The sequence below is a fragment of the Hyposmocoma kahamanoa genome, unplaced genomic scaffold (assembly GCF_003589595.1).
Source record: "Hyposmocoma kahamanoa isolate Upper Pololo Valley unplaced genomic scaffold, ASM358959v1 169, whole genome shotgun sequence".
NCBI lineage: Eukaryota > Metazoa > Arthropoda > Insecta > Lepidoptera > Cosmopterigidae > Hyposmocoma > Hyposmocoma kahamanoa.
Genome location: NW_020653611.1, coordinates 2256030 through 2283854, shown reverse-complemented (window position 1 = coordinate 2283854; position 27825 = coordinate 2256030). Strand labels below are relative to the sequence as shown.

The window sequence follows — 27825 nt, the reverse complement described above, 5'->3', positions numbered from 1 at the left end:
AATGCTTCAATTACCAAATTTTCACGACATTATACGATATTTGTTACAAAAGTCAATTGCACATGATTTTTATTAATTTACAGCTAAATTTACTGCTTCACTCTAATAGCAAATGGCATTTCTTTCTTTCATTCATGTTCGAATCAGTGTTACCAAACCAAAGTATAAAAATTTGGTAAAAATGTACTCAAATTATTGGGAGAAATATGAAAGCTTTGAGAGTTGTTTATACAAAACTAAACATGCTCTTTAAAACAAAAATGTATTTTCTTAATTAGATTAAAAAGAAAATATGTTTCATTAGATAATTAATTATTTTCTAAAGTTATTCAATATGTCAAAAATTATTTACGTCATTCGCGAAGAGTTGGACCTTAAAAGCGTTTTCACACTACGTTCGAAACGTATCAGGGGGGCTATTCTCGATCTACGTCTGACATTCGCCCGAAACAATTACTGTCAAATAAGTAATATTCGACAAAATTAAAAGACAAGTATCCAGTATGAAACTTCATTCGCATCACGCGTCTTTTCATTTGGTCAAGTATTGCTTATTTGGCAGTAATTGTTTCGGACGGATGTCGGATGGAGATCGAGAGTAGACCCCCAGCACCGACTCCGAAAAATGACGGTCCGAAATATCACATATATCTTTTTACCTCTAGTTGTACAGGCGATATTCGTATTTTCTCGGATTCGAATCGGCTTTAGTGCACAAGCGACATCCGAATTGAACTTCCTAATTCAAAATGGGTTCCATTATTGAATTCCAAGTCAAATACACAAGCTGAACCAGAGCTCTGTCTCTGGTTCAAGGTCACGCGATAAGTTCCAAAGGGTGCCTACCGCTGTGTGCGCCGACGTCGGCGCAAGTGCACATTCGAATGGTCGTACGGCATGTTTCGTAAGAAAAATCGCGTAATTAATGTTCAGGGTGTAAAAATAGGAAACCGAACAATAAAGTATAATTTTTCCATTACCGAAAGATGAAGAAAATTATGATAAGTGCTTAATCTTGAGTTTTGACTACAATATCTTTCGATTCTTTGTGCCATCAATTCCTAATAATTTAAGTTGGTAGATACTGATAAACAAATTATGAGATTTTTTAAAATCATTATTTTAACTTAATTATTATTAACCGACTCCAAAATAGGAAGAGGTGCTCTATTCGACTGTAAGTTCTTTTGTACGTATGTTATTTAGTAACTCCGACATCTGTGAACTAATTTTGTTGATTCTTTTTGTTGGAAAGAGATCCTCAGTAGTGGTCCTATTTAAATTTCAAGAAAATATATGGCACAGCTAAGGGTGACAAACTAGGGGATGAATGACTTTTGGGGTCGGTTTTTTAGTACTCTGTACTGAGATTACATGTAAGCGAGATTCAAGCTAACGTCTTTTGAATAATTTCTTTCTGTGTTCTATCATTCTACTTTGTTTTCAACCTAGGTAAGAACTTTTATTAATAAATTTTTATAGTGCCGTGGTACAGGGTCAAGAGCACGCCAAGCTTTACACTTAAGAATTAAATCCAACTCTATGCCATTTACGATAAGAACGGTCCAAAGTTCAAAGTGTCAAGCTTAACGTGATATTGACTGTACGTAAATTAGACTAATCTAATATCTAACCATCAAGAATACTAATACAATCATAAAATAATTTTATATATTTAATAAAGAATACAACTTATAGGGCCACACTACCACGCCAATTACCTGGTCTCAAACTAGAGAATTCCCTGTACTAAAGTAAATAAATTCATGTGGGGGCACTACCCGAAACACCCAGACCAGAGCAAATTTAGTAAAGTTCATTTCGAAAATTAGTCCAACCGGAAATCGAAACGTCGATCTCCAATTGAGAGGCAACCGTTCTCCCAACGCTTTACTAAATAAATAATTGTAATTTCAAAGTCTCAAGCAAGTCTTTCGTTTACATTACAATCCTTAGACAACCCTTGCGCATTCGGTTCCGCACGACTACACACAGCGGGCAACCTTGTTTTCACTTCTATGAGCGCGTGCTTAGGTTCCTTTTTCCTCGTAGTGAGCTTGGTGTCATTAGTGAGATTTAGTAAGCTATTATAGCGTAGGTATTTAGGTCAGTGCCCTCCATACTATTACGAACTTTATGAATCAAATTGTTAAACTTAGATTTCAAATTTAAAACTAACATTGGCCTAACTGTTATACGTGAAACGCGTTGGTACGTAAACTCGTATGTACCCCCGTACCATACAGCAAGATGGAGGTCATATTGAACAAATTGTATAAAAAACATTTTATTAAATTTGACCAACTTCTGCTGTCCCGATGTTTTTCTTTTAATACAATGAAATTATCCTTACAAGAAACTGAGTCGATCAGCATTCAAAAATCGTCAATGTTGTTCAACTCACGCTTGACTAAAAAATTGACTATACTAATGGTTCGTAAGACAGTTTGATTGTATCTCCTATGGTCTCGGATCTCCTCATACTGTCCCAGTTTGAAAAAACACCTATAGGTAGACAAAGATCCATTCAAGTAACTCTTAAGTCAACAGCGGAGTTTTTGTGGTAATGAGAACATTATATTTTCCATTCCATTATCCATACCTTTCATATTTGTACACGCTTGTTAATGGAGTTTTGTCTCTAATTAAGGCATTCATAAGACAAATATTATTTTTTTGCTTTAATACAATTACACACGTAACTTGATATAAATGCACCAATGCAACATGCAAAGTTGGTTTTTTCCATGCAACTAATTTTCCTTGCTTTAAGTTATTTTGCACGACATAACCGTCACTGGGTTTGCGGAGTAGCAAAGTAATTTTCTTCCATTTTTGTGAACCCTAATAATTTTACATCGCTGTGAAAAATAATAGTAAGTATTGTATTGGCATCAAACGTAACAAATCCGTAATAAAAACGTATATTTAATGATATCCAATTTTGTAGTGACGAAATTATAATTTCGAAGTAAATAATTATCTTCTGAATAAAATCCATTACAGTTATTTAGACTTCATCGTGTATTCCTTTAATTGCACTTTGATTACGGTAACAAAATGGATGTGATTTCATCTTGAATTAGTTTTCTCTGACAATAACTTCACATTTGGATCTTTGTAACAATGATAGACAGAATGGGTGCATTATGATGAAAGCAACAATGTTTGATATTCAGAATAATCGTTTTGTTGTTGTAAGTACTTCTTATGCTGGCCTCACCATGAACATCTCAAAAACTAAACTCATGATAGTTTAACGAAATCCTGACTCCAGATCCAACTATGTCAATGGATGGTAAATATCCCATGCGCGTCCGAAAATACAGGTATCTTCGTACTTGGGTTAATGAGGCAAGAGACTCAGACCAGGACATAAAAACCCTGATTGAATTTTTTTTAGAAATTGAAAAGTGAAATAAACGTTGTATGTATATAACTTCGAGTCAGCATCCTGCAGTGTTACATCTGGCCAATTGTTATGTACGACAGCGAGGCATGGACCATCAAACAAGAAACCAGACGGCGTCTCGATGCATTCAAGATGTACTTAGGGCTACCGCCGCATGCTTCGTTACAACTGGATGCAGAAAGACAAAAACGAGACAGTACTCCTGCGCATTAGCACCTCACGCCAGTTGATGCGGACCATCAAGAAGCGCATAACTTCATATCTCGGTCACGTGCTTCGACATGATAGATCGAGTGCTTCAAGTTATAGGTACTTATATAAATGTATGTATATACACCTCATTTTACTTATTTTATGCATGTGTAGTCAAGAGCTCATCAAACTTGATAAGTGGCACTTTGGGTGTTGAATTTAAATATAAATCCTAAGTGTCAAGCTTGACGTCCTCTTGATCCTGTATATTTTACCTCATAGAGACTTTTACTTTTTTTATTTCCTATTTATTTTAAATTATGTAATACAATTATGTTAACGTAACATTCGGAAGAACGAAATAGCGTAGCGCAGGGAAGTGCCGGTGGATGGAGGTGAGAGAAAAATCATTAAATTTCCCGTAAAATCGGGAGTTTGGGAATACTGTCGATTTTTTATTTTATTTAATAATTTTGGCTTGGATATAAGTCCTTTGAGCCATGTCTTCGTTTAATTATGTTTCTGTAAATGTGGCCGCCACAAGGAGGATAGGCAATTTGAGGCGGGCGGCGAGCTTGGATTGACTCGGGATTCCTTAGAACGGGCCGATTCGGGTATTTTAGTTCGAGATTCGTATAATTTCGCGTTTTAATCTTCGATGAAGGCAAAATAGCACTGTCCTATTCCACTTTAAACTAGATTTCACAAAATAATTGAATGTCAAAATAAAAACGACACTTTTCCCTCCAAAAGGCCCAGAGCGAATCCGTCGAATTTGTGTTGTTCAAGTATAATGTAGACCTGTGTCGGTCGATCATTTTTGATAACCCGGGTCGATCATGACCCACGCTTAATATACATAAATGCATCATTGATAAACCGCACTTAAAACACAAAAATCTTTTTATAGGAAAAGTAGCACCTACAAAACAAAAATACATCACAAAAACTTATGAGCATTCAAAATTACTAATTTATTATTCATTAATGGTTATCTATCAGTAGTCCGAAATGAGATTTTCCAGAAATAACGTTTGGTGGAAATTTTATAACCTCGAAAGTAATTTTGAGAGAAAAATGTTTTTTCTTTTAAACCTAACTTAACCTAACCTGACCGAACGTAATCGTATCTTTGCGATAAACATTCAAAATATCCTGAAACAACAACTGTTTCGTTATAATTCGGTGCAATGAAAATTGGAACAAACGTTATTTCAGACACAAAAATTTTCGACTTTGTGATAGGTTACCTACCTTCATTAATATACATAATATAAATTTACTGTGTAATGGACCCTACGTCATGCAGCAATTAGGACGAATGATTGATAGACTCATTGATCCGTTGTTCAGTGAACTCGTTGACCCGTTCACTCGTTGATCGATTGCTTGGCTTTTTGATTCGATCGAACGAATGCTCTATCGAACAAATGTTCGGCCCAAGCGAAGAGTGAGATGGCGAACCGTGTCGTGAGTGGGGACTTCACGTGAGAATGAACCAGACAACAATAATATTGTGAATTGTCGAATAATCTCTAAAATTATAGTGATAAAGTCGAATATTGCGCGCATGACCCTTGAAACTCTAAAACGATCGAGTTATTTAGAAGCTAGTTGCAGGGTCACAGGTGCTGTTCGAATTATTTTAATTCGATCGATCACGATCGACACACGTCTAATAAAGCGTCTAAAGCGCCATCTTTGACGTTAAATTTTGTGTGTCGGTTGCCATTTAAATAACCTATGATATGATACGGATGGTTAGATGTAAAAAAAATATTTTCCATAGTGATTCCAAAGCATTCAAGTTCCTTTATTTTTTTTCCATCCTCTATGCATTCATGTCATTGTGATGTGTCAACGTCGCAAACAAGTTGCAATCTATCAGGGTGGCCATACACGGCCTTTCTTTTTTTTTTAAGGAGGGGAAATCTTTATAGATACCCCTGAGCCCAGGGAGACTCAGGGGTTATGTGGGGACTCTCCCTCCAGATTCACCACGACGTCGCCTGGCCGCCCTAGCTTGCGCCAGGGCTCCCGTGCTAACAGAGGGGCAGGTCAGTTGTTCTCCGACCCGCCCCCCAGACGAGTGAGGCCGTGCAATGCAGGCTCCGGAGTCCTTGTCCAGAGCCCGCTGGCTGCACTAGGAGATCAGGCGAGCAGCAAACTGCCTTCGCCTTCTCCCCGTACGTCTGCGCCGAAGCGGGTGCGCGTCCGCCGCGTCCTCGCGCACCCGCCACGCAGCCTCCTTTTGCAACATAACCTCTCCGCAAAAGGAGGCCACCGCCTCCTAGGACTCCTCGCTACCGAGCATGGCGGCAACCACGCTCGGCAGCGAGAAGTCCTGCCCTATTGACCCCGTCAGGGTACGGCGCTGCTCATCCCACCAGCTGGACACCTCTAGGGTGTGCTGCGCGGTGTCATCCGCAGCGCCGCACTCGTTGGCCATACACGGCCTGCTCGAGCAGTTAGCTAATGATCGACATACACGGATCGCTCTTGCAGTCATAGTCAACAGCTTGAGGCTGCCATTGATAACTGCTGGAGTAGTTGATACGTACCAACTGCAGCAGTTGGCATCAATCAACTCACAATTCATTCAAACCAGTAGCAACATGGATTTTGAGAAAGAAGCACTACTACTGCTACTTTTGTTCAGACGACGAATTTTGTGGCGTAGAATTTGCTGCTGTGAAAATGCGCGCGTGATGTGGAATGAAGAGCGCGGGCGGAGGTAACTGCGCGAGAGCAGTCGACAGCTTGAGCAGTCAGTGTATGACTGGCGACTGCTTGCCTGCACGATGAACGCTGCAAACTTCCCGAAGCAGTCGCAACTGCTCGAGGGGTTTGGTATATGTGTATACATAGAAGACTGTAGTTTGCTATGTGATCGCAGCTTGAAGCAGTCGATACTAGCTATAACATCGCACGCAGCCTACAGATGTGCAAAATGTCTTTGAAAGAAATATTGTAACCGAAATTTCGGGAAAATAAAGAACTTTCGTGGTGTCATTACTGGTTAAATGATAAGCTTATTACACCACCCGAATTCAAGGGCCCTGCGTTAATAAGGGTGGGCGTGATCCTTATTAAGGACGCCGTTCTTACTAACTTATATAAGTCGCTAAAATTAGGGGCCCTATCTTTCTAACACATATTACACCTCCTTAACTTAGAATTAGGGTCTCTTAAAATAGAATAGTCTAATAAGTGTTTAGGTGACTGCTTAAATAATAATATAGTTTTAAAAAATAATTTCCATTTATTTTTCAGTAATTTACATGTAGGGTGCTTTTCGAGAAGGATTCGCAGTATTTGTCTTCTTCTTGAGTGTGCGCTTCTTTTTTATCTTTCTTTTCATAGTTGAAACTTCTTTAGGGTAATCTACCTTCTTGGACACTCTGATTTTATGTTTGAGTAACTTTTTCTTGGGCGCTTTTGGTTTGTTAATAATAGATTTAGATGATGCATTTGGTGACAATAAATTTCTCTCTGCTGACATGGTAACACGAGCTACGTTAACCATATCGTCAGCGTTTATATTACTAACAGCACTGTTAACATTTTTCAATTTTTTCTTTTGTTTATGTTTCAATTTTTTTCCACGCCATGCAGGTGTCGGGGCGCCCTTCGCATCATTAGCACCCTGAAAATAATTTTGGAATCTTTAAGTGAATTTTGGAATCTGTGAGTCAGGATCGTAGCAAGTTGCTGCTGCTGTAGTTTCTGCCTGCCCCAATGAGAATATTTCTTGAAATGTATGTATGCAGAGATGGTCAGGACATTTGTAAGTTGAGTTTTGTTCAAATGTCTGCTTATTATATTTCGCCTTTCTATTGAATCGATTCGCTGAAAATCGCATTGATATGAATTTATGCAAAAAACTCGTTATTGTATACACTTAAATCGAGTTTCATAAAAATCGATCGTAATGTGCAATGCCTAGTAAAAAAATGGAGTCAGGATTGCAAGGTGGGTATTGTGTAGAGTTTCCTCTTATTCGTATAAAAAATATTTTTTTTTATCGAAATTTGTAATAAGTATGGAATTATACGAAAAGCCGTATTTCCCGTTTTCGCCTACGATTTTGGGCAAAAATGGGTTAAAGCCACAAACATATATGTAGATACACGCCGCAAGTACATCAATTTGTATGAAAACAAAGCATGCCACATTCTTTGTACCCACTATGATGTCACAAGATCTATTTAGTTATGGGAAACCTCCTTCCGCTCTAAATCGATTGATTGAACGATTCAATTAATCGATTCTAAATAGAATAATTTTTGTTGAAGGATTTGTTGATTACAAGAAGTCGTAATATTAATATAGTAGAAAAATACTAGAATAAGATAGTTAAGTCCTTTATTTTAAAGAAATGTTGATTACTTAAAATAAAATTAAGACTTTAATTTATAATCGACTTCAAATATTAAAATTATTGTCCTTCCAATAAAATGAGCTTTTTATATAACATCTTTTTCTAATAGAAGATCTTATCGTTTAACTTAAATAATGAAAACGCACGTCAATATGTGAACTTGCGACTGCCTTAATTAGTTTTACTAGTTAAGTTAATATTTTTTATTGATCAAATTGATTAATGGCAAGACCAATGAAAATGTTACTGCTGACAAAATATGGTAAAATCTTATTAATCAGAAGAGGTTTACTTAATGAAGGCCTCGTGTAAAATTTTTATGATTTGTTTATTATTTCTCGGAAGGAGTTGACACTCTCAATGAGCTACGCATCGAGTATATAACCTGAAATAGAGACGAAATAAGGGCCGTACATTTCTGGTAACTCATCAGTGATACATCACTTATAAGTATCACCTCTCGTTTGCATTTGCACTAAAATATAGACAGCGCCAACAACTGCATGTGTGTACGTCTCCGTATATTCCAAAAATATTTTGTATTTATTGTAATACAGAAAATATCTCTAACAATAGCGTGCTGTTCCATTCGGTGGTGTGGGAAAAACAACAAAACATCTAATTACAAAACAAACGAAATCACGTTAAACATAAATATGTAATTTTTCTAAAATAAAATAATACGTCAATAATTTTATTGTTGAATATACTGCGAGCCGAAGAGCACAACCATCGAGTATATAGCCAGAAATAAAGACGAAATGTCATTTAATTTGTTAAAAAAAGAAAACTATTCTGCCACATCATTATGGTGACAACTGCGCTCCGATTGGCGATTCACTTCATATCGACCAGTTTTACTTGAGCTTTGCTATAATGGACGAAAATTTAAAAATTACATATTTATGTTTAACGTGATTTCGTTTGTTTTGTAATTAGATGTTTTGCTGTTTTTCCCACACCACCGAATGGAACAGCACCATATAATTAGATATATTATCTTTATTACAATAAATACATAATATTTTTGGTATATACTGAGATGTACACACAGGTCAGTTGTTGGCGTTGTACTATTTCACTTTTCTAATTTGTGATTTCAGCGCAAACGAGAGTTGATATTTAAAAGTGATTTAAGGCCAATTTACCTGATGAGTTGCCATCATGGATGGATGGCCCTTATTTCGTCTCTATTTTTGGTTATGTCGCACCCCTTATGGAAGAATGGCATAAGTGGAGTTACATCAAAAACGTTTATTGCTCCTGTACAAATAAAATGCAAGTTGAATTTACAATGGACTTTAAAATGTAATTTAAATTTAGACCTGCCGTTACAAGAGAATTTTTGAGAGAAGAGAGAGAAAAAATAGTGTTGCCTGACCAAAATAAAAATGGAACATTGCTATATTCTTAATCTATTAATTCTACTAAATTGTTCTATTACTATTTATTTATTTAAATTATATGTTTAAGTATTTCTTAAACAACTCCATTATATACAGATAAATATAACCCACATCCTCTCCACTTCTTGTAACTCTATCGACTAATATTGTAGATAGAGTTACATGAATTGGAGAGGGTGTGGGTTATATTTTGTTTTGCATCAATAGTGATAGTGTTTTGTTTTAGTGTTGAATTTTGTTAAAGAGTATCAGTCCTGTAGTACTGTGCACAGACTATAGCTATTGATAATGAGTTAGACAATCAGATAATATTGAGTGTTTTCCAATGTTATTTATCCATAGTTGGGGAATTAACGAAAAGCCCCTAGCAAAGTCGCTATTAGTTGCACAATACATTTCAGTTTACTTTGACCCAGCGTCCTTCCGTTTCCTATTTGTAATTACTATATTACTAAAAAGAAAAACAAATTAAGTAAAAGAAAAAAAATACAGTCAAGTGTTTCAAATTATTGATGTTATTTATGTATTTTTCCTTGCGGAAAGGTGAAGAACTTTAGATCATGCAGCCTAGTGAAGTACATAAATATCGTTGAGCCTAGTCTTTTTTATATTTTTGAAATTCCTATTGTAACTTTAGTAAGTGTTATAATCATATTTTAAACATACTCTGTTACTGGGTAATCAGAATACTCTGTTGCTTATTATATGCTTGGGAAACGAGACGGATGTGTGAAATATTGTATACTATTTCGCGATTATCAAACATCAAATGCACAAATTAATCAAAAACCACAACATTACTTACCCGATAAATGGGAATAATTTAAAACTTTACATTTATGTTCCCACAGTTAGTCAAATAGCGATATGTGAGCAACACACCGATGTAAATTAATGTTCAAAGAGGACCACATCTGCGTGCGCCGTCTTGAATGTTTGACAACCAACTAAATTATATCTAGCCTCTTCACCGCACATCAGTGAATCAATACTCAATACTCAATACTCAATATATTTATTGCATTCATATGGTAAACATGTCTTAAAGTTAAAATAATGCTACACATATGAGCCCTTTATTAGGGATAACAATAACAGCAGAGGTAGGCCGAGATTTCAATTATTAATTAAAATTGTTATTTATCAAATAATAATATAAAAAAAAAAATTCATATAATAATAAAGAAATACGTCATATTATGAGTAGAATTATGTCACTTGAAAGTTTGAATTTAATTAGATTACAGTAGTATAACTGTATATAATATAATTAACATTTATTTATTATTCAAATTTATTATAATATTATTATTTTTATTTGTCATCAAAGTATTCATTTAAATTGTAATAGCATTTATTAATTAGATGTAATTTTAATTTATTTAGAAACAGTGAATACTTTTCCTCGTTTTTAATAATGGGCGGGAGCTCATTGAATATCCTCACCGACATCGAGTGGGGACTTGAGCTGTATATGTGTAGCCGAGATCGTGGCAGAAGCAATCTATTGCGTGGTCTAAAAGTGTGTCGTTGAATCACTAATGGAATGCCGCATATACCTAGTACTCTAGTACATAGATATCGTTGTAAGCATTTGATTTTATTTATTTGTTAAACACTCAGATGAGTTATTGGTAGCAGTAAGCTTACACAAACTATTAAGTCTAGAACTTAGAATAATAACGCATAGAAACGTAGTCCGCACACGCTAAGTGAGGCAAATTGAAGCGCGCCCAATGGGCCTACACGAGCGGGCGGGCCTTCAGTGCTCAAGGTCAACTTGCACCGCGAACAGCTCAAGAATTTTAGCTAAAAATGACGAAATGTGCGGTAAATGAGTATAAAAATACGTCAGATAAACATTAAGTAGATACTAACATCACATTCCACAAGGAAGTAACGCGTTTCAACTTGTATTTTTATATAAATATTCACTAAAACCGAAAATTAATCTACTACTAAAACTAGCCTACATGAATTTGATTTTTGCCTCACTTGTGACAGTTCGTTTGATATGAAACTATCATTCTATGCGTTATTATTCCAAGGTCTAGAAGTAAATTTATATCGCTATGTTTTGTTGGTTGATTTTGAATTCGTCATTCCCTCACCGTTAAATTGTCTGACTACCCTCTTCTTTTTCTTAAGTAATTTAGTTTGGGGACCACTATATCTACAAAAACTGTTACATAAGTACTATGAAATTTACAAAAAATAAATATAAATTCTGTTTAATATTTTTCATAGACGTCGAAAGCACGAATGTCGTTATTTCATGTTAACTACCCATAATGATAATGTCTACATTGAAGAGTAACTACAAGTTTTCTTATTGAATGAGGTTACCAACCCCCAAATAGTAGTCCGCAGCGTCTTGTCGATCACAGAAATCAAGAATTCTTCTGCACACATGTCTCAAATTCTTTATGCGTTGCTTCTTTGATTGGCCAACGGGGCATCTGTCTATTTCATCCATTCTTAGCGTTCTATAATCACAAAACCGAAAATTATTAGTTTAACCACGGGCCAATTAATCGCTATGCGATACAACGGCGATGCAGGACAGCGTAGTCGAGTATTTAGTACCTGTATGTACACGAGATGTCGCTATGAGTACCAAATAGCTATTTATTATCAAAGCTCTCCCAATATCTAGTAATAACAAGCAAATCAACTAGATGGCGCTTATTGCACCTATTATTGTTTAAGATTAGCCACATCTACCCGTATTAAGAAGCGTTAATTTATAAATTACTTTGTAACACACAATGCCATCTATTGACACGCATATTCATTCGCAGTAGAGCTCCTTGTGAAAGAGTTCGTCCAGGTAAGTGTTGCCACCTTGCCTATTTCTGCCGCCAAACAGTAATGTCAGCAGTACTGTGTTCCGGTTTTGAAGGGTGCTGGTGAAATTACAGGCACATAAGACATGTCAACTCATGTCTCAGGGTGACGGGCGCAGTGGCAGCGCCCTCCGGTAGCTTGATATTGATAGCGTCTCCCAATCGGAAACCGCGTCTTCTCCGAGTCGAGGCGCATAATGCGATTCTCAACTGGCTGATCGGAAACTTTTGACATTTCAAATAGTTGATTTAACTCACAAATTAGAAAGATATAGTAGGAATCAGGTTCATCTTCTCGGTAACCCATCTGGGCCCTGATTTTAATTCAAAACGGAATCGATCCGATCGGGTGGCCCATCCGCATTATTATACGCCTCAACTCGGAAAAGATGCAGTTTCCGATCGGGAGAGGCAATTAAAATCAAGCTTCAGGACCATTGACAGGATCTTTGCGATTTAAAGCTCTGAGTGGCACTGCAACTGTTATGGGCAGGCGTGTAGTTTACCATCAGGCGCACGACTTGCCCGTCCCGTCACTTGATGTTATAAAAAAAATACAAGACAGCGCAGTCGGGTATTTAGTACCTATTGTTACACCAGATGTCGCGACGAGTACCAAAGAGCTATATAGTATCAAAGCTGCCTCTACATCTAGTAATAACGAGCAAATCAACTAGATGACGCTTATTGTACAAATTATTATGGATTGTGCCGGTTATCCTTTTATTTTGTTTAGGATTAGCTCCATCTACCCGTATTAAGAAGCATGAATTTCTAAATTAGTTTGTAACGCACAATGCCATCTATTGACACGCATATTTGTCAAAGTTCAGAAAATAATTTTAGCTTAAGAATCTTTTTCTTGGGGTGCAATTTCTTACTGGAGGTCGGTATTACATACAAGGGAAAAAACTGGCTTCTTATATTCCATATTAAAGAGGCATTAATTTATATCCACGGCCATTTACTTAATATGAACTACTTCCAAGCTGTTGATCAGCGCCATCTAGGTGCAAGACGGAATTTTGTCCTCTCATCACTTTTACATTTAAGCCGGTCAGAAAAAAAATTATGTCCATTCAATGATGTGGATTCTTCCGGTATAATAAGCAAAAAACAAAATAGAAGGTATTATGATCTATGTAGACCGCAGTCGGTTAGAACAGCTTTCGCGCAAAGATCTCTAGGCTGTACAAGGTATTAAATAAAAAAATTAAATATAATAACAATAAATTTGAATTGAAAAGTAAATAAATTTGTTACTTAAATTTTAAATACTTTAAATTACATTGATACTGCAAAATTAGTTACAGTAGAAACGTAAATGTGGGAAAATAAAAAATGAAACAAATAACATAGTACACACAAGTTAAGACCGATACATGCAATCCTGATCACAAAAAACACGTACACACAGCCACGCACGACTGTTTTAGGGAAATACATGTTCCCTTAGTTATTTTTATTTACATATATATCTATTAGAATTGGAGTGAATTTAAATGACATTGAGTTTGAGGTGGGGTACCTGAAAGGATAAGACACAGATTTCTGATTTAGTTTAAATTCCAGTCTCCTACAAATTTTGTCAGTTTAGAAAATAAGATATGTTCCTGTGCCAAAAATATTTACCAACATTTGTGGAAGAGAAATAAATTTATTATTATTATTAATCATCTTATGCAATCAAAAAGCCAAACTGTGTTACTAACGTTCGCGTCGTGAAGATTCGAAAATCAGAGAACTGTACTATATTGCAATCATTCTGTGGCTTCATCATTCTGTTCCACAAAATCATAATAATACATATTATGTCCCGGCAATGCGTTATGTTGCGCGATACATTTCAAAGGTTGATTACTCGAAATCCGGAATATGAAAAAGTTATCAATTAATATTTGGTTTTAGCCACTCCACGTTGTTGATCAGCACCATTTTTGTAAACATTTGTCTACTCATTTGGAACACCCTATTCGGACCATAATTTTTGTAACCGGATTTTAGCGAATATTTCAAATGCTATGTACCATACAGATAGGTATCTCAATGGTAATTCCCATCACCATCCTAGCCAGTTAGCTACCGTGGGCAAATCTTTGTTTCAGAGAGCACATGGTGTCTGCGACAGTAATCATCTGGCAGGGGAACTTCAACATATAAAGCAAGTCCTACATGCGAATAAGTTGAAGATTCCACGCCAATGCCACAGGCCCCGTGTGAAACCACCAACAGTCGAGCGAAGACCTGCCATCTTACCTTACGTGAGAGGTGTTACAGACAAGATCGTAAGAGTCCTCATGCGCGCATCTATCAAGACCTATTTCAAGCCCCTGAGGAAGATTTCTCAGTTCCTGAGACCCGTGAAATGTAACATCCCCTTACAGGATGCAGGAGTTTACAAGCTTGACTGTGAGTGCGGTCTCTCTTATATTGGACAAACAAAGCGAAGTATTTGTACCCGCGTCAAAGAACATATAGCTGATGTCAAACACCGTCGCGTAAACAAGTCTGCAGTCTGCGAGCATGTCATGGATAAACCTACACATTCAATGAAATTTGACAAACCGCAGGTCCTTGCAAAAGAAGTCCGTTATCTACACAGGATGCTGCGAGAGGCCATTGAAATTAAAAAACATCCTAATTTTTACAGGGAAGACGGTTTCTCCGTACCACCAGTTTGGGATCCAGTATTTCCTCTAATGAAAAATCCCAAACAGACATAAGACTGCAGTACTAATTAATATGTTTTAGTTTATACTAATTTCTATTAATAATTAATAATAAATTGAACTTAATAAAAATTCATTCGATAAAATAATTTGTAAAACTTAATGTAGCGTAAATTGGAATGTTTTCTTTGTATAATTAAAAATAAGATATTTAATTAATAACTATTGTAACTATAGTGAAAAAATAGGGTGGTTTGTATAAATATTAGACATAACTGGTTGAAGACTGTACCACCTCAGTCAACCGTGATCATGGGACCTGTAAAGGGCCCGAAACGTCGGTTTGTTTGAAAAAACAAATATACGCGATTTAAATCCGGAAAAATAGTTTCATTTCCTATGCTGTGTTTGTGCTAAAAAATGTAATAGTTTCTTTACACTGCATTATTACTACCTGCTCTAGTTTACATGGCGGTAATATTCGGAACAGGTTTTTTCTTCTATGACAGCAAGTGACGAGAATAACAAGTCATATCTGGTGGTAAGCGACACGCCTGTAAATAACACTTGCAGTGCCATTCAGAGCTTGAAATCACAAAGATTTGAGAGACTGAGACTGAGACATACCAAGATCTATAAGCCTTTATTTTCACCAGCACCTTTACCCTTCAAAACCGGAACACAATAATGCTTACATTACTGCTTGACGGCAGAAATATGTAAGGTGATGTGCGAGTGATGGCAGTATTACTAAGTAGAAAAACAATAACACATCTCGTTTTTGGTTTGTGTAATGCGAGTGATGGAGGTATCACATTTATTTTTAAAGTACAGTTTTAACGGCTTTGGCATAATGCCATACAGCCTATTCTTCATTTTCTTTTCTTCATTTTGGTTTCACTTTGTAAATTATGTTTCTGTAAATATGGCCGCCACAAAGAGGATAGGCAATTTGAGGCGGCGTGCTTGGATTGACTCGGGATTCCTTAAAACGGGCCGATACGGGTATCGGCCCGGGGATCTTCGATTAAGGCACAATAGCACTATCCTATTCCACTTTAAACCAGATTTCACAAAATAATTGAAAGTCAAAATAAAAACGACACTTTCCCCTCCAAAAGGTCCAGAGCGAATCGAGGTATCACATTGTAATGCAATATGATGGTAATAACACTACATCATGCTTATAACAACTCATTTTTAGTCTGTGTGATTCAAGTGACGGTAATAATAACGCTGTAATGCAATGTGTTGGTAATAACACATGATGTTGGTAATAACACGACGTGATCCTATTAACATAACTTATTTTTAGTCCGTTTGATGCAAGTGATGGTAATACTACACTGTAATGCAGTGACATGCTAATAGCAAATAGCGCCAGCGCTGGCCCATGTAGCGCCGGGATGCAATCAAAACCCTGCCCTGGCGCCCTTTAGTAGGCATGGGATAAGAACGGAATACACTTTCCCTGTGGTAAAAAATTCTGGTGAAATTGTTGTAATTATAAGTGATGTTGGGAAGCAATAGCCCGTTTATTTTTCTAGCGCCGCGGGGGACTTAGGCTCTTGGAGGTGTGGATGTCGCGCGTTTGGCACCCCTTAAGTCCCAGCGCCCGTGTGCGCCGCATACCCTGCTCCATAAGAAAACCCGCTACTGATAGCAAAGCATGACATGAAATTGTATATAGGCTTCTTGCTCAACAGCAACCTCAACTCACACTGGCGCAGAAGCGTCGCGTTGCGTCGTGTTTTTCAACTAAACCTCACAGCGCCCAAGTGACGGGGCGCTCGAAAGCTACCAAGCATCAACGCGCGAAGCCGCTCGATTCCATATTTGCAAAACACAAATTTGTACCTTAATAATGGGAGAATATAGATGATTATGCTATAGGCGAGAAACATGACGCGTCGCGACGCTTCGACTGTGCGCCAGTGTGAGTTGAGCCTACGGCATAATGCTTCATAACGCATCTCGTTTTTGGTCTGTGTGATGTGAGTGATGGTGACATCATACTGTAATATTATTTTTACGGGAATGTAATGTGATATTACATTACTTTTTGAGGTACTGTTTCGTGCATCTATAAAGTACCTACTTGATGACTTTTGGTTTGTTCATAATATCTTCCTTTGCATTGACAATTAAGGCAGTCTCCCAGATGTCCTTGAAAAGCTGCCTGCGCTGTACGTAACTTTCTTCCTTCGTCAACGGCTTCTCCAAATCAGCGGTGTTCGATTGCAGCATATTTTACTCTTTATAAGCTTTCCATTCTGACTATAGCGTATGAATGCAGCAAATTTATGAAATATACCTAATTACTTAAACGTTTGGGTTTCAGCTACATTGCTGTTATTGTTTTTGTTAATTGTTATGATTTTGACGGGAATTTTATTTCTTGTTGTTTTTTAAATTATTTCTTTTCTATTCTCGGCGACTTATTAATTTACTTATAACCCAAAGACAAAATTTATTTATAAAAGTACTCTGTGCTCGAGACTGATTTCACATTGTGACTGACATTATGATCTAAATTAGTTTTTTTTAATCTTGAAAAATATTTGACATAAGCTCGTAATGTTAAGAACTCACGTAGCGATTTTCACCCGCGCTCGCCGTGGTCGCGGGACCGCGGCCTCCGGAGAATGTAGACATAACTGTAAAATTTTGTAGCACATTTTATGAGGCGTTTTGACGAAATATAAAATAGTTCGTTTAATAGTTTAAAATAGTTTGCTTTTCAATTTAAGCGTAAGCAAGGTCAGTTTAATACTCAACTATATGATTTTTTACAACCTGCTTATGTCTGAAGTCCCATCATCACGAATTGTCATTAGAAAAGAGTATTACATTGTGTTTAAACTATATATCATAATTATTTATAAACTTCTTCCTATGTGTTTTAATTATCATGTTATGCACCCCTGTTAACTATTTTGAACCCAGCTCTCTGGTTGACTGGTAGAGAATGCCTAATGGCATTAAGTCCGCCATTTGTACTGTTTTGTGTGCAATTAAGTTTAAATAAATAAATAAATATTTTGCTAACAATCCATGACCACAAACTCAATTTTTTTTATAAGTTTTCACACGTTTATTTGGGTAGGCAAAGTTTTATTATACAGCCTCTTCATATATTTAAAAGTCAAACAAACGTTACAAAACAAAAACTAAAGAGACAGAATAGTGGCATTGTATCGTTTATATTTTAACCAATAATTTTTTAACGAGGGTTTATAGCCAGTTTGCCATTGACTTACAAATGTAAGTCAATGCAGTTTGCAAGATTTTTAAGCCAATTTAACCAATCAGGAGGCAGTAGCGCGTTTGAGTAGCTTCATGTTTGGTATTTTAATTAGCAAAAATACGACGTTCTTTTTTTTGAAACTCTGTTCTGTGTACAGAACTATAACCGCTACTTAATTTTTTTTAAATTTGAAACTACAACCAATCAATATCAAGCTTTTGTAGGGAGAGTTCAGCAGGTAGATTCAGAATCTTTTCGAGAATCTTTTTCAGAACCGATTCGATTTGATATCGTACGATCTCTTTTAATTTTTATTCACAATAACCGAATCGAACGTCAAACTTCCGTATTCGAAACCGAACCGAAATGACGTCAAACCCGTACGATTACTCGAACTTCTCGACCGGCAAAGGCTACAAACTTTATTCAGAACATAGTTATCGAATGAAAGTTACCGATCGTTCTATTGTTTACAAAGCACGATTGTAATATGGACGTCTTTTATTATTTTAAATAACCTATTGTTTACAAAGCAATAATGTAATATGGAAATTTTTTATTATTTTAAATAAAGTCTGGATTTTGTTCCATTTTATTAATTTATTTTAATGCAAGACTAATGAATTCCTACATTTTAGGCCTTTGAAGTCTTAAAAATGTGTATAAAATTATTTTAATTTTTTTTGTAATCCATTACACAGACTAACTCCGTAAACACGATACCGTGGGGTCTACCTCGATCTCCGTCCGAAACAATTAGTGCCAAATAAGTGATACTTGACCAAATGATGAACGCGTGATGCGAATGAAGCTTCATACTTGATACTTGTCTTTTAATTTTGTCGAATATTACTTATTTGACAGTAATTGTTTCGGACGGATGTCCGACGGAGATCGAGAGTAGACCCCCAGTTCCGAATCCGAGTCGAACGTTTTACTTGGAATTTTCTGAATAGCTTCGAAAGCGTCCTTCGATTCGAGAACGATATCCAATCGAGCGATTCCGTTAAAATACCGAAGAGTTCCGAATCGACCTTCTGATCTGATAGTAATCAAAACTAAACGCACTTCCATTGTTTTTTTTTCTCTTGCGTGCTTAGGAAGCGTCATCCGCCCACAAGATATTTAACTAGAAAAGCAACAAGTTGCCAGCAACTTGCCAAGCTTCTCGCTCAGTGCCCGAGCAACCTCCGTTGATAGAACACTCCTCCAACCAAGAGGACCCGTAACTTTTAAAATTATTTTATAAAATGAGTACTAATATTCGGTGAATAAGAGATTGAAGTACGTTTGAAATGTTCAAAGAATGCCACGGAAGTATGACACGAACGCATTATGGATTGCGCTCAGAAATCATGAAGGGGGGAACCTTTTTCAAGTGTATTCTAAAATTTTCTCGGACTTGCTTAAACAAGAAGATGCGGCGAGAGTTGAAAGCGATAATTCCGATGCTGAGAAACTTGTGCTGCCCAGTGACAAGGAATGGAGGCTACAGCAGTACTTTCTTCTCGTTGCTATGCAAAAAAATCTGGATTTCGTAGAGCAAGTACCTTTAATAACTAATAACTATTCAATGCATTAACGACTTGATTAAGTCGTTTTTTATTGTAAGGTTTCACAATGAGATGGCAAGCAAGTTTTTGAACCATAAAATTATTGTTTGATTGAATTGTTTGACATGAATATTCGTGTCGTCAGTTGACTTAACTAGATAAATTTAACGTGTTATAATTACATACGAATTTTCTGTATGACGTGCACAAATAGTAATATTTTAGGAACAAGAACGAAATGTAATGCATTACTCCAGGTATACATCTTTATTTATAGGTAATAATCTGACAATATAATGTAGACTACTTCCACGTGTTTCGTTTACGTAATTCTCGTTAAATTAACTCTATCTAAATGACTATAAAGTTAATGTTCAAATGGTGAATTTAGCCAATAAACAACACAATGTTTTAATATCATTTCTAATGCAACGGTTTCGTGGAGTCGGTATTAACACTATAGATTACATTAGACGGTTCAGGGTTTAATTCTCGAGCGTACTCATAACGTTATTGTGGCATATATTGGAGTTGGTTTCAATTCAGTTGCATTTTCCCAATTTCCGTTAACCGATTTCAATAAAACTTGGCAAATAATAATAATAATAATAATGTTTATTTTACTCTTACAAGGGTACAAAGTTTTATAATGTAATTTACATGAAAATGCTTAAATAATAGAGTACCTTTGCAAGAGACTGGAGTCTATACTAGGAACTAACCTGTGTGACAGATCTCCAGGCTCTCACCCAACCTGATAAAACCGTGTTTGAAAAAGCAGTTGCAATGTAAATAAATTACAAACAACAATTTTTACAATCATTGTAAGCCATTGCAGAAAATGATAATATAATAATACTAACAAAATGATGATAATTTAGTGACGTAAGTACAACCAGTAAAATGAAAGAATAAGCTAATATGACACTTAAAAAAAAAAAAATAAAAAAAAAAAATTAATAATAATAATAATAATAAAAAAATGTGTGTGTGTGTGTGTGTGTGTGTGTGTGTGTGTGTGTGTGCGTGTGCGTGTGTGTGTGTGTGTGTGTGTGTGTGTGTGTGTGAGAGAGAGAGTTATATAAATAGTTGTTATAAAGGGACATTACATAGAGATCTCAATGTTAATAGTAACTAGGTGGGTTAATTGTAAAAGGTCAAGGCATGCCAAGGCCAGCGCGCATGCATACGTGTTGATGAGGCGAAAGATATATTCCAGGGACGTAGCAAGTTGAAGGTAGTCTCCACCTATCCCGATGGGAAAAGAGCGGTAAGTATATGTACGTGTGCATGTTGATTGCAAATAAATTGGCTAAACTAACAATATTACATTTTCCGTAAAACCCTTTATGCGTTGATGTATGATAGTTTGCTCGAGTAGGCTTCTTTTTATGGTATCGAAGGCGTACTTTTTAACCGACTTCAAAAAGGAGGAGGTTCTCAATTCGACTGTATGTTCTTTTTTTCTTTTTTTTTTTGTATGTATGTTACGCGATAACTCCGGTATTTGTGAACCGTTTTTCATGATTCTTTTTTGTTGGAAAGGGGGTACTTCCATAGTGGTCCCATTTCATTTTGAAGAAAATCATCCACCTCAAAGGGTGGCTGTTCACGCATGAAGATTCATTTTTATAAATAGCGCCTAACTTTAATTTAGGAGCAATTACTTTTAGCAATAATTTAGTTGATTTTGCTATTTCTCCAATTCAAGGCGTTTTTCTCTCGATATACTTTGAGTAGTGTCGTAGTGAGAACTTATTTTTATTATCTCCAGTATCAAGTCCTGTATAGTGGCGAACTAGGGGATATTTCAATGAAATTTAGCAAATAGACGTAATTCCACGTACTTTTGAGGTTGGTTTTTTTAGTACTCTGTACTGAGATTATTACGATATCAAGTGACGGGACGAACACGTCGTGCGCCTTGTGGTAAGCGACACGGCTGTCCATAATAGTTGCAGTGCCACCAGAGCTTTAAATCACAAAGATCTCAGGGGCACTGCCTCTGCGCACGTCACCCTGAGATATAAGTTGACAAGTCCCATGTGCCTGTAATTTCTCCAACACCCCGTTCAAATCCGAAAAGCATATTAGGTAATTAATTGCTTACAAAACACATTGAACGAATTATTAATACACTTAGAAGTAATTCCCTCGATCCGGCTGGATTGTTGATGTTGCTTCTGGCAGATGTTGCTTTCATAATTGTAATTTTTAAGTTAATTGAATGTCAAGATATTCACCACCATGATATTCAATTATTATTTGTGAAATTGCTGAGTGAAGAAATGGATTTCTCGCAGATGGCGTTACGGCAAAAAGTCGTTAAAAATACAAAAAGAAAAATCTGAAACAAGCACATAGAAAAATTAGTAAGGTGCACAGTCTGGTTCTTCCGTGGCTTAGTTGACATATCGTCGGGAACGGTTTGGAGTTGGATTTGAACCAACGTATGGTTCGAATCCAACCGGATCGTAGGAATTCTTTTTTAATAACTAGTACCTATCAGTAGTTTGAAATGACATTTTCCAAAAATTACGTTTGGTCGAATTTTCATAACCTCGAAAGTACAAGAAATTTGAAAAAACAAATATATGCGATTTAAATCCCGAAAAATAGTTTCATTTCGTACTCGAAAGTAATTTTGAGAGGAAAATGTTTTTTCTTTTAAACCTTACTTAACCTAATCTAACCAAACCTGATCGTGTCTTTGCGGTAAACATCCAACATATCCCGAAAGAACAACGGTTTCGTTATTATTCGGTTTTCGGTGTAATGAAAATTCTAACAAACGTTATTTCTGAAAAAAATATTCGAGTTTGTGATAGGTTACCCTAGTGGAGTCATTTCTCAAAAAATATATGAATATCATCGTGGTAAAACATTCAATAAACTTAATTACGTTGAATTATGAATAAAATGGTGGATTTAATGGTGCTACGTAGCACGAACTGCGTAATGCTAAAGTTAGCGTTACACATCCCTCCACCTACGTAACCTCTAGCCTCTACGGTCGAAGTTTTGGATTGACCGTGACCGTGTGGGTAATTACGACGTCATGGTACCTGTCTCGGCGCTCCACCACATGAACACATCAATGAAATGTCGTTTTTGAATGTCATCGCTTTCTCATTATGTCACGGGCCCAATTCCCGTCCCAGTAGAGATGTCGACCACGGCTGGAGCCATAGCGAACACTTTTTGATATGCTTAAAATTTTACGATAAGCATTATTTAGTCGATCCTCACTATTGGACATGCAATGATCAGTAGAAGTAGGGATGTCCTGCGTGAAATCGAGACTGGTATGGCAAAATAATAACATAAAAACTTTTGTTAAGCACATTGTTTTGACACTGAAATGATACAACGATCCGGATATTTAAAGCTTATATGTGCACCCTTTGTGTAATATGTAATATAATATATTATAACTTACCTATTAATACAAAGATCGAACACTCAGAAAAAACACTCAGAAAAATCCTTCGATCCGGTCGGATTCGAACCGACGACGTCTTCTTGCATACCGTGCCAGACGCTATACCAACTAAGCCACGGAACGAACCAACGGACCTCACGAATTTTTCTGTGTGCTTGCGTCGTGTCTTTGTACTTGGTCTTTCAACGACTTTTTAGTCGTAGCGCCATCTATGATAAAATAATTGAATATCAATTCAATAAAAATTTAATATTATAACTTTTGAGGATCTGAAAGATTCTTCCAACGAAGTTAAATAGGAGGATTATATGTATTCAGTATAACATTACAGCACTTAATTTTTTTTTGTCGGTAATGATTAAAAAATCGTCGCAAGGCAATCGTCAAAAACGAAACGTAAACGGAAGGAATTAACAGAGTATCGATAAGTAGAACCATTATGAATTCATCTTTATTTTTTGGTCATTTTTGTAAACAGCCTTATTTATTTACTAATATTATGCTCCCCGAATTTTGTGAAAAATTAATATAGAAACAAAAAACAAAATACAAACAGAACAGTTAATTGGAGGTATTTAAGAATTTGTTGGACATTACAGATTTTAATGACATTTTCTGTAGCCATTAAGAATGCGCCACATCTAAATCGGAAAATGTCGCAACATGCCAACGTAAAACTGTTTAGAATGGTTTAAATTCCTTTGGTTCTACTGAACTATCGAGTATATAACCAGAAATAGAGGAGAAACGTCATTTAATTTGTTTGAAAACTATTCTGCCAAATCATTACTGTGACAACTGCGCTCCGATTGGCCAGCCCGAATTCGAAACAATTGACGAGTGTCGTCAAATGGTTCACTTCAATAGTCCAGTGTAACTTGAGCTGAAATGTGATTCCGTTTGTTTTGTAATTAGATGTTTTGCTGTTTTTCCCACGCCACCAAAGGAACAGCCCCCATTATTAGAGATATTATCTTTATTACAATAAATACAGAATATGTTTGGAATATATGGAGACGTACACACAGGTCAGTTGTTGGCGCTGTACTATTTCAGTTTTCTAGTTTGTGATTTCAGCGCAAACGAGAGTTGATATTTAACCTGATGAATTGGATGAATGGCCCTTACTTCTTCTCTATTTTAGGTTATATACTCGATGACTGACCTATATCGAAGGAGTTTGCATTAATTGAAAAAGATTGAAATGATTCAAAACAATTAATCTTATTCGCTTCTCAAATAAGTAACTATGACTACGATGTATTAGAAAAGGTAAGAAAACGTTGGAGCACATTTGAGCTCCTCATTACTAATAATAAGAACCATGGTCAGAAAAAAAATCCGGAAAAAAATTTCGACGTCTCATAATGTCGAATCTTTAAGCCTCACTCCTCAAAAGTTATCATTTTCCACACGTGGCCTTATTATTATTAAACGAAGGGTGCGATATTACCTGATCCAGAAGAAACTACAATGGAAAGTGAAATTAACCGTACCTATATTGGTTAAAAGATAGGTAGTTTAGTTCATAAATCAGAGCGGTCGGGCAAGAAGAGTTTGCATGCAACATCTCTATATTACCCACATTGGCAAGGCGCCGGGAATTATTGCAAGAATGCAATCATCCCCAGCGAATGTGGAAACGATTCCGTGATTCTATCATGAAAATGAAAATAAAAACAACCTTTATCTCAAACTCAAATAAGAATCTTTATTTCATTAAACTATAGTACTCGTTCATAAGGCAAAATCCCCTGAAAAGATTGAGTAAGAAACTCTAGGGGTTGCTCTTTGTAAATAAACATTTATTAATTATTTAAACATTTTTACAATATTTATTTTAAATATCATAGATCGAGACAGCCTGTTAAGCTAGTTTAATAGCAGTAGAGATCCTTGTGAAAGAGTTCGTCTAGGGTAGTACTGCCACCTTACCTATTTCTGCCGCCAAGCAGTAATGTCAGCATTAATGTGTTCCGGTTTCGAAGGGTAAGGACTACATGCACATCGGACTCGTCAACTCTTGTCTCAGGGTGACGGGCCCAGTGTCAGTGCCCCTCAGATCTTTGCGATTTAAAGCTCTGAGTGGCACTGCAACTGTTATGGATAGGCGTGTAGCTTGCCATCATGCAACTTATTCGTCTCGTCACTGGATTTTGTAGAGGAACATTCAAACCAACCAGGTGCTAAGCCGGTACCGGTGGTTGCGTATAAGAGTTTTGTGTGGTATAAGATATACCACCATCAAAATCTGAGAAGCAAAGATGTTATGGGAAATTCTCCGATCGTTTCACTGTGAATATGGCCGCTAGAGGACGAGACTTTGTTGAGTTGGTAAACTGGATGCCGCAAAAAAGCGTAGAAAAGTAGGATAACGCGGAACCCTGATATAATGTCTCTGGTAATGAAACTGGGGCAATGAATTCATGAAATGATATGGCCCGACGTAGGTTTAAAAGATAGGTTATCCAGTTTAGTTCATAAATCAGAGCGGTGGCGCGAAACATAAAGAATCACGTCTTTTAGTTATTCAAAATACGCTTTTGGTCCCCGATTGAATGAAGTCAATGATCATATATACGGAAAACAGTTATTTGTTACGCACTGACCTTTGCAATTGGATCTCGGATTTCTTGAGAGAACGTTCGATTCGAGCGGTCTTAGAAGGCTATTCTTCCGAACATATGGCGATAGATAGGGTTCCGTACTGTCTGCAACTCTCTTTCTGCTGTATATCAATGATATGTTAATTCCAGGTACCTTTGCGTAAGCTGACGACGGCACAGTTGAAGATAGGCACTTGACCAATGCAAGGGTCAGTTGAGAGGAAATCCAGTCTTGTCGAGAGTCCATGGTTAGCCCTTTATATTTGACACTCTAGGGAGTCTCCGATTGGGGCAATGCCAATCTTGTCAAATTTTGACGGTACCAAAACACAGGAGTGTCTATTCTCCACAAAACGGAGTCCCTTTGAGCTGACTCCGACTTTTCGTGATATATACCGATAGCCGACTGTCTCCAGCTACTTGGAATGGATCTGTCGCCCAATTTGAACTTCGGCAGATACATTGAACCCATGGCCAAAAATGCAGCAAGAAAGCTTCCTTTCCAGGGTGAGGCGTTATTTTACACCGGGACCAGCACCATATCTTTCTACGTTAGTTTTGATTATAGTGACCCTCCCTGCCTACCCTTACGAGATAGACTACCGATACGAGAAGGACACTATAACCTGTGCGCGCACAGGAACCTTACAAGTTCAGGTTCTGACCCCAGATCAGCCAGTGCGCAGAGTTGCCTCCGACCTCTATCACTTGACTTCATCCGTTTACACCAGGACAGTTGCTTCAGCTGTACCAAGTACAAGTAGTCCGATCGTGCATGGAGTACGATAGGTGACTCAGAATTAGTGGAGGCGAAGCTTCAGAGCCTTGAACACCCTTGAACACAAAGTTGATGCTTGTCGGTATTTTACAGGATATATCACGGAGAGTGTGCGATGGAATTACAAGATTTAATTCCGCCTTCCCCTTTCCATCACCGGGGAACTAGGTGTAGGCTTGGGTTCTACCACGGTTCCACCCCTATGTTGTGGGTATTCCAAAGATTCGCACGAAGCGTTACGCTTCCACATTTATGTGGCGGACGGCTATGGAGTGGAGTTTCCTGCCTGCAGACTTGTTCCCTGAACGTTATAACTTGAGCCTTTTCAAGTCAAGAGTGAATAGGCATTATTTAGGTGTGCATGCTCCATCGTCGACTTCATCGTCACTTTCCATCAGGTGAGGTGGAGGGCAAATGCGCACTTATATTTTATAAAAAGAAAAGGATGCAAAGTTGTTGTTTGAAAGTTGTTGTCGAGTGCTTGTATTCAAATATATCAAAAAACGCTTTTGCGCGCAGGTTTCTAAGGAGAAAGAAAACCTTTCCGAGCTAGTAAGGTGAAAAAGTCACTTGGGGGCTAAGTTGCACATTCACTCTATCGTGCGTGATCGAGCGTACTGGTTTGCGCGCGGGAAAGCCTGCACGCGCAATCGTGCGGGGTTTTGTTGTTTGAAGTTTTTGAAACTAACGGTCTTTCTCGCGCGATTGCTAATGTTCGTTTTTATTACAACGAAAGAGCGTCCGTGTCGAAGGCAACTTTGGAACGCACGATTGCGCGCGCGATTGATGAGTGCAATCTTGTAAAATTGTTCGTATCTACTGACCCGAGGGATAGGGTTTCCCGGAGAGACTACGGTCTCGATGGCAAGACCAGGGTACAGCGGGCGTCTGGGCCAAGCCGTGTCACGTGAGCAGCGAGCGCGTCTTAGTAGCGGTCTAGTTGAGGGCCTGAAGCTAGGAGACTCGCGGGACACGTGAGTTGCCCTTTAAGTTGGAAGCTATGTCCGGACATTGTCGCGGGACACTGCGATTGGTATCTCCGGCACTACCCCGGAGAGCCAGTAAAGGATAAGCTAGATATCCTCCGGTCCCTCCAGCCGCTAAGGTTATTGGGAGCTGGACAGACGTCGTTTTTCGGCGTCGGGAAGTGAGCGTGCCTTACAGCTCAGCCACCAATGAGGAGATTTGTTAGTGGACTCAGAGTCGACTGCTTAGCGGTAGCAACAGCTAGTTGTGCAATGCGCAACGGGAAGTGAGCGTCCCTACAGCTCCGGTACCTATCTGGAAAATAGG

General features: G+C 37.3%; 1 protein-coding gene across 2 annotated transcripts; it reads right to left on the bottom strand.

Annotated features, from left to right (window-relative positions):
- Positions 1-6879: 6879 nt before the first annotated feature.
- LOC113225689 lies at positions 6880-17291 on the bottom strand. 2 transcript variants are annotated; one of them, XM_026458070.1, is made up of 3 exons: positions 17005-17291; positions 11742-11877; positions 6880-7250 (listed from the first exon to the last, which is right to left on the bottom strand). In XM_026458070.1, exons 1-3 carry the CDS (start codon positions 17151-17153, stop codon positions 6882-6884), a joined length of 654 nt encoding a protein of 217 aa, XP_026313855.1. In that variant the 5' UTR covers positions 17154-17291; the 3' UTR covers positions 6880-6881. The 2 variants fall into 2 exon arrangements, with proteins under 2 accessions (XP_026313855.1, XP_026313856.1); XM_026458071.1 differs by lacking the exon at positions 6880-7250 and adding an exon at positions 9207-9248.
- Positions 17292-27825: the final 10534 nt, after the last annotated feature.

What these genes read in the sequence shown, in the direction of transcription:
- LOC113225689 (XM_026458070.1), bottom strand. Translation starts at nt 17,153, where the DNA reads ATGCTGCAATCGAACACCGCTGATTTGGAGAAGCCGTTGACGAAGGAA. An exon ending in AACAAACCAAAAGTCATCAA is followed by an intron (nt 11,878 to 17,004) that starts GTAGGTACTTTA and finishes TTGTGATTATAG; the next exon opens with AACGCTAAGAATGGATGAAA. An exon ending in CTGCGGACTACTATTTGGGG is followed by an intron (nt 7,251 to 11,741) that starts GTTGGTAACCTC and finishes AATTATTTTCAG; the next exon opens with GGTGCTAATGATGCGAAGGG.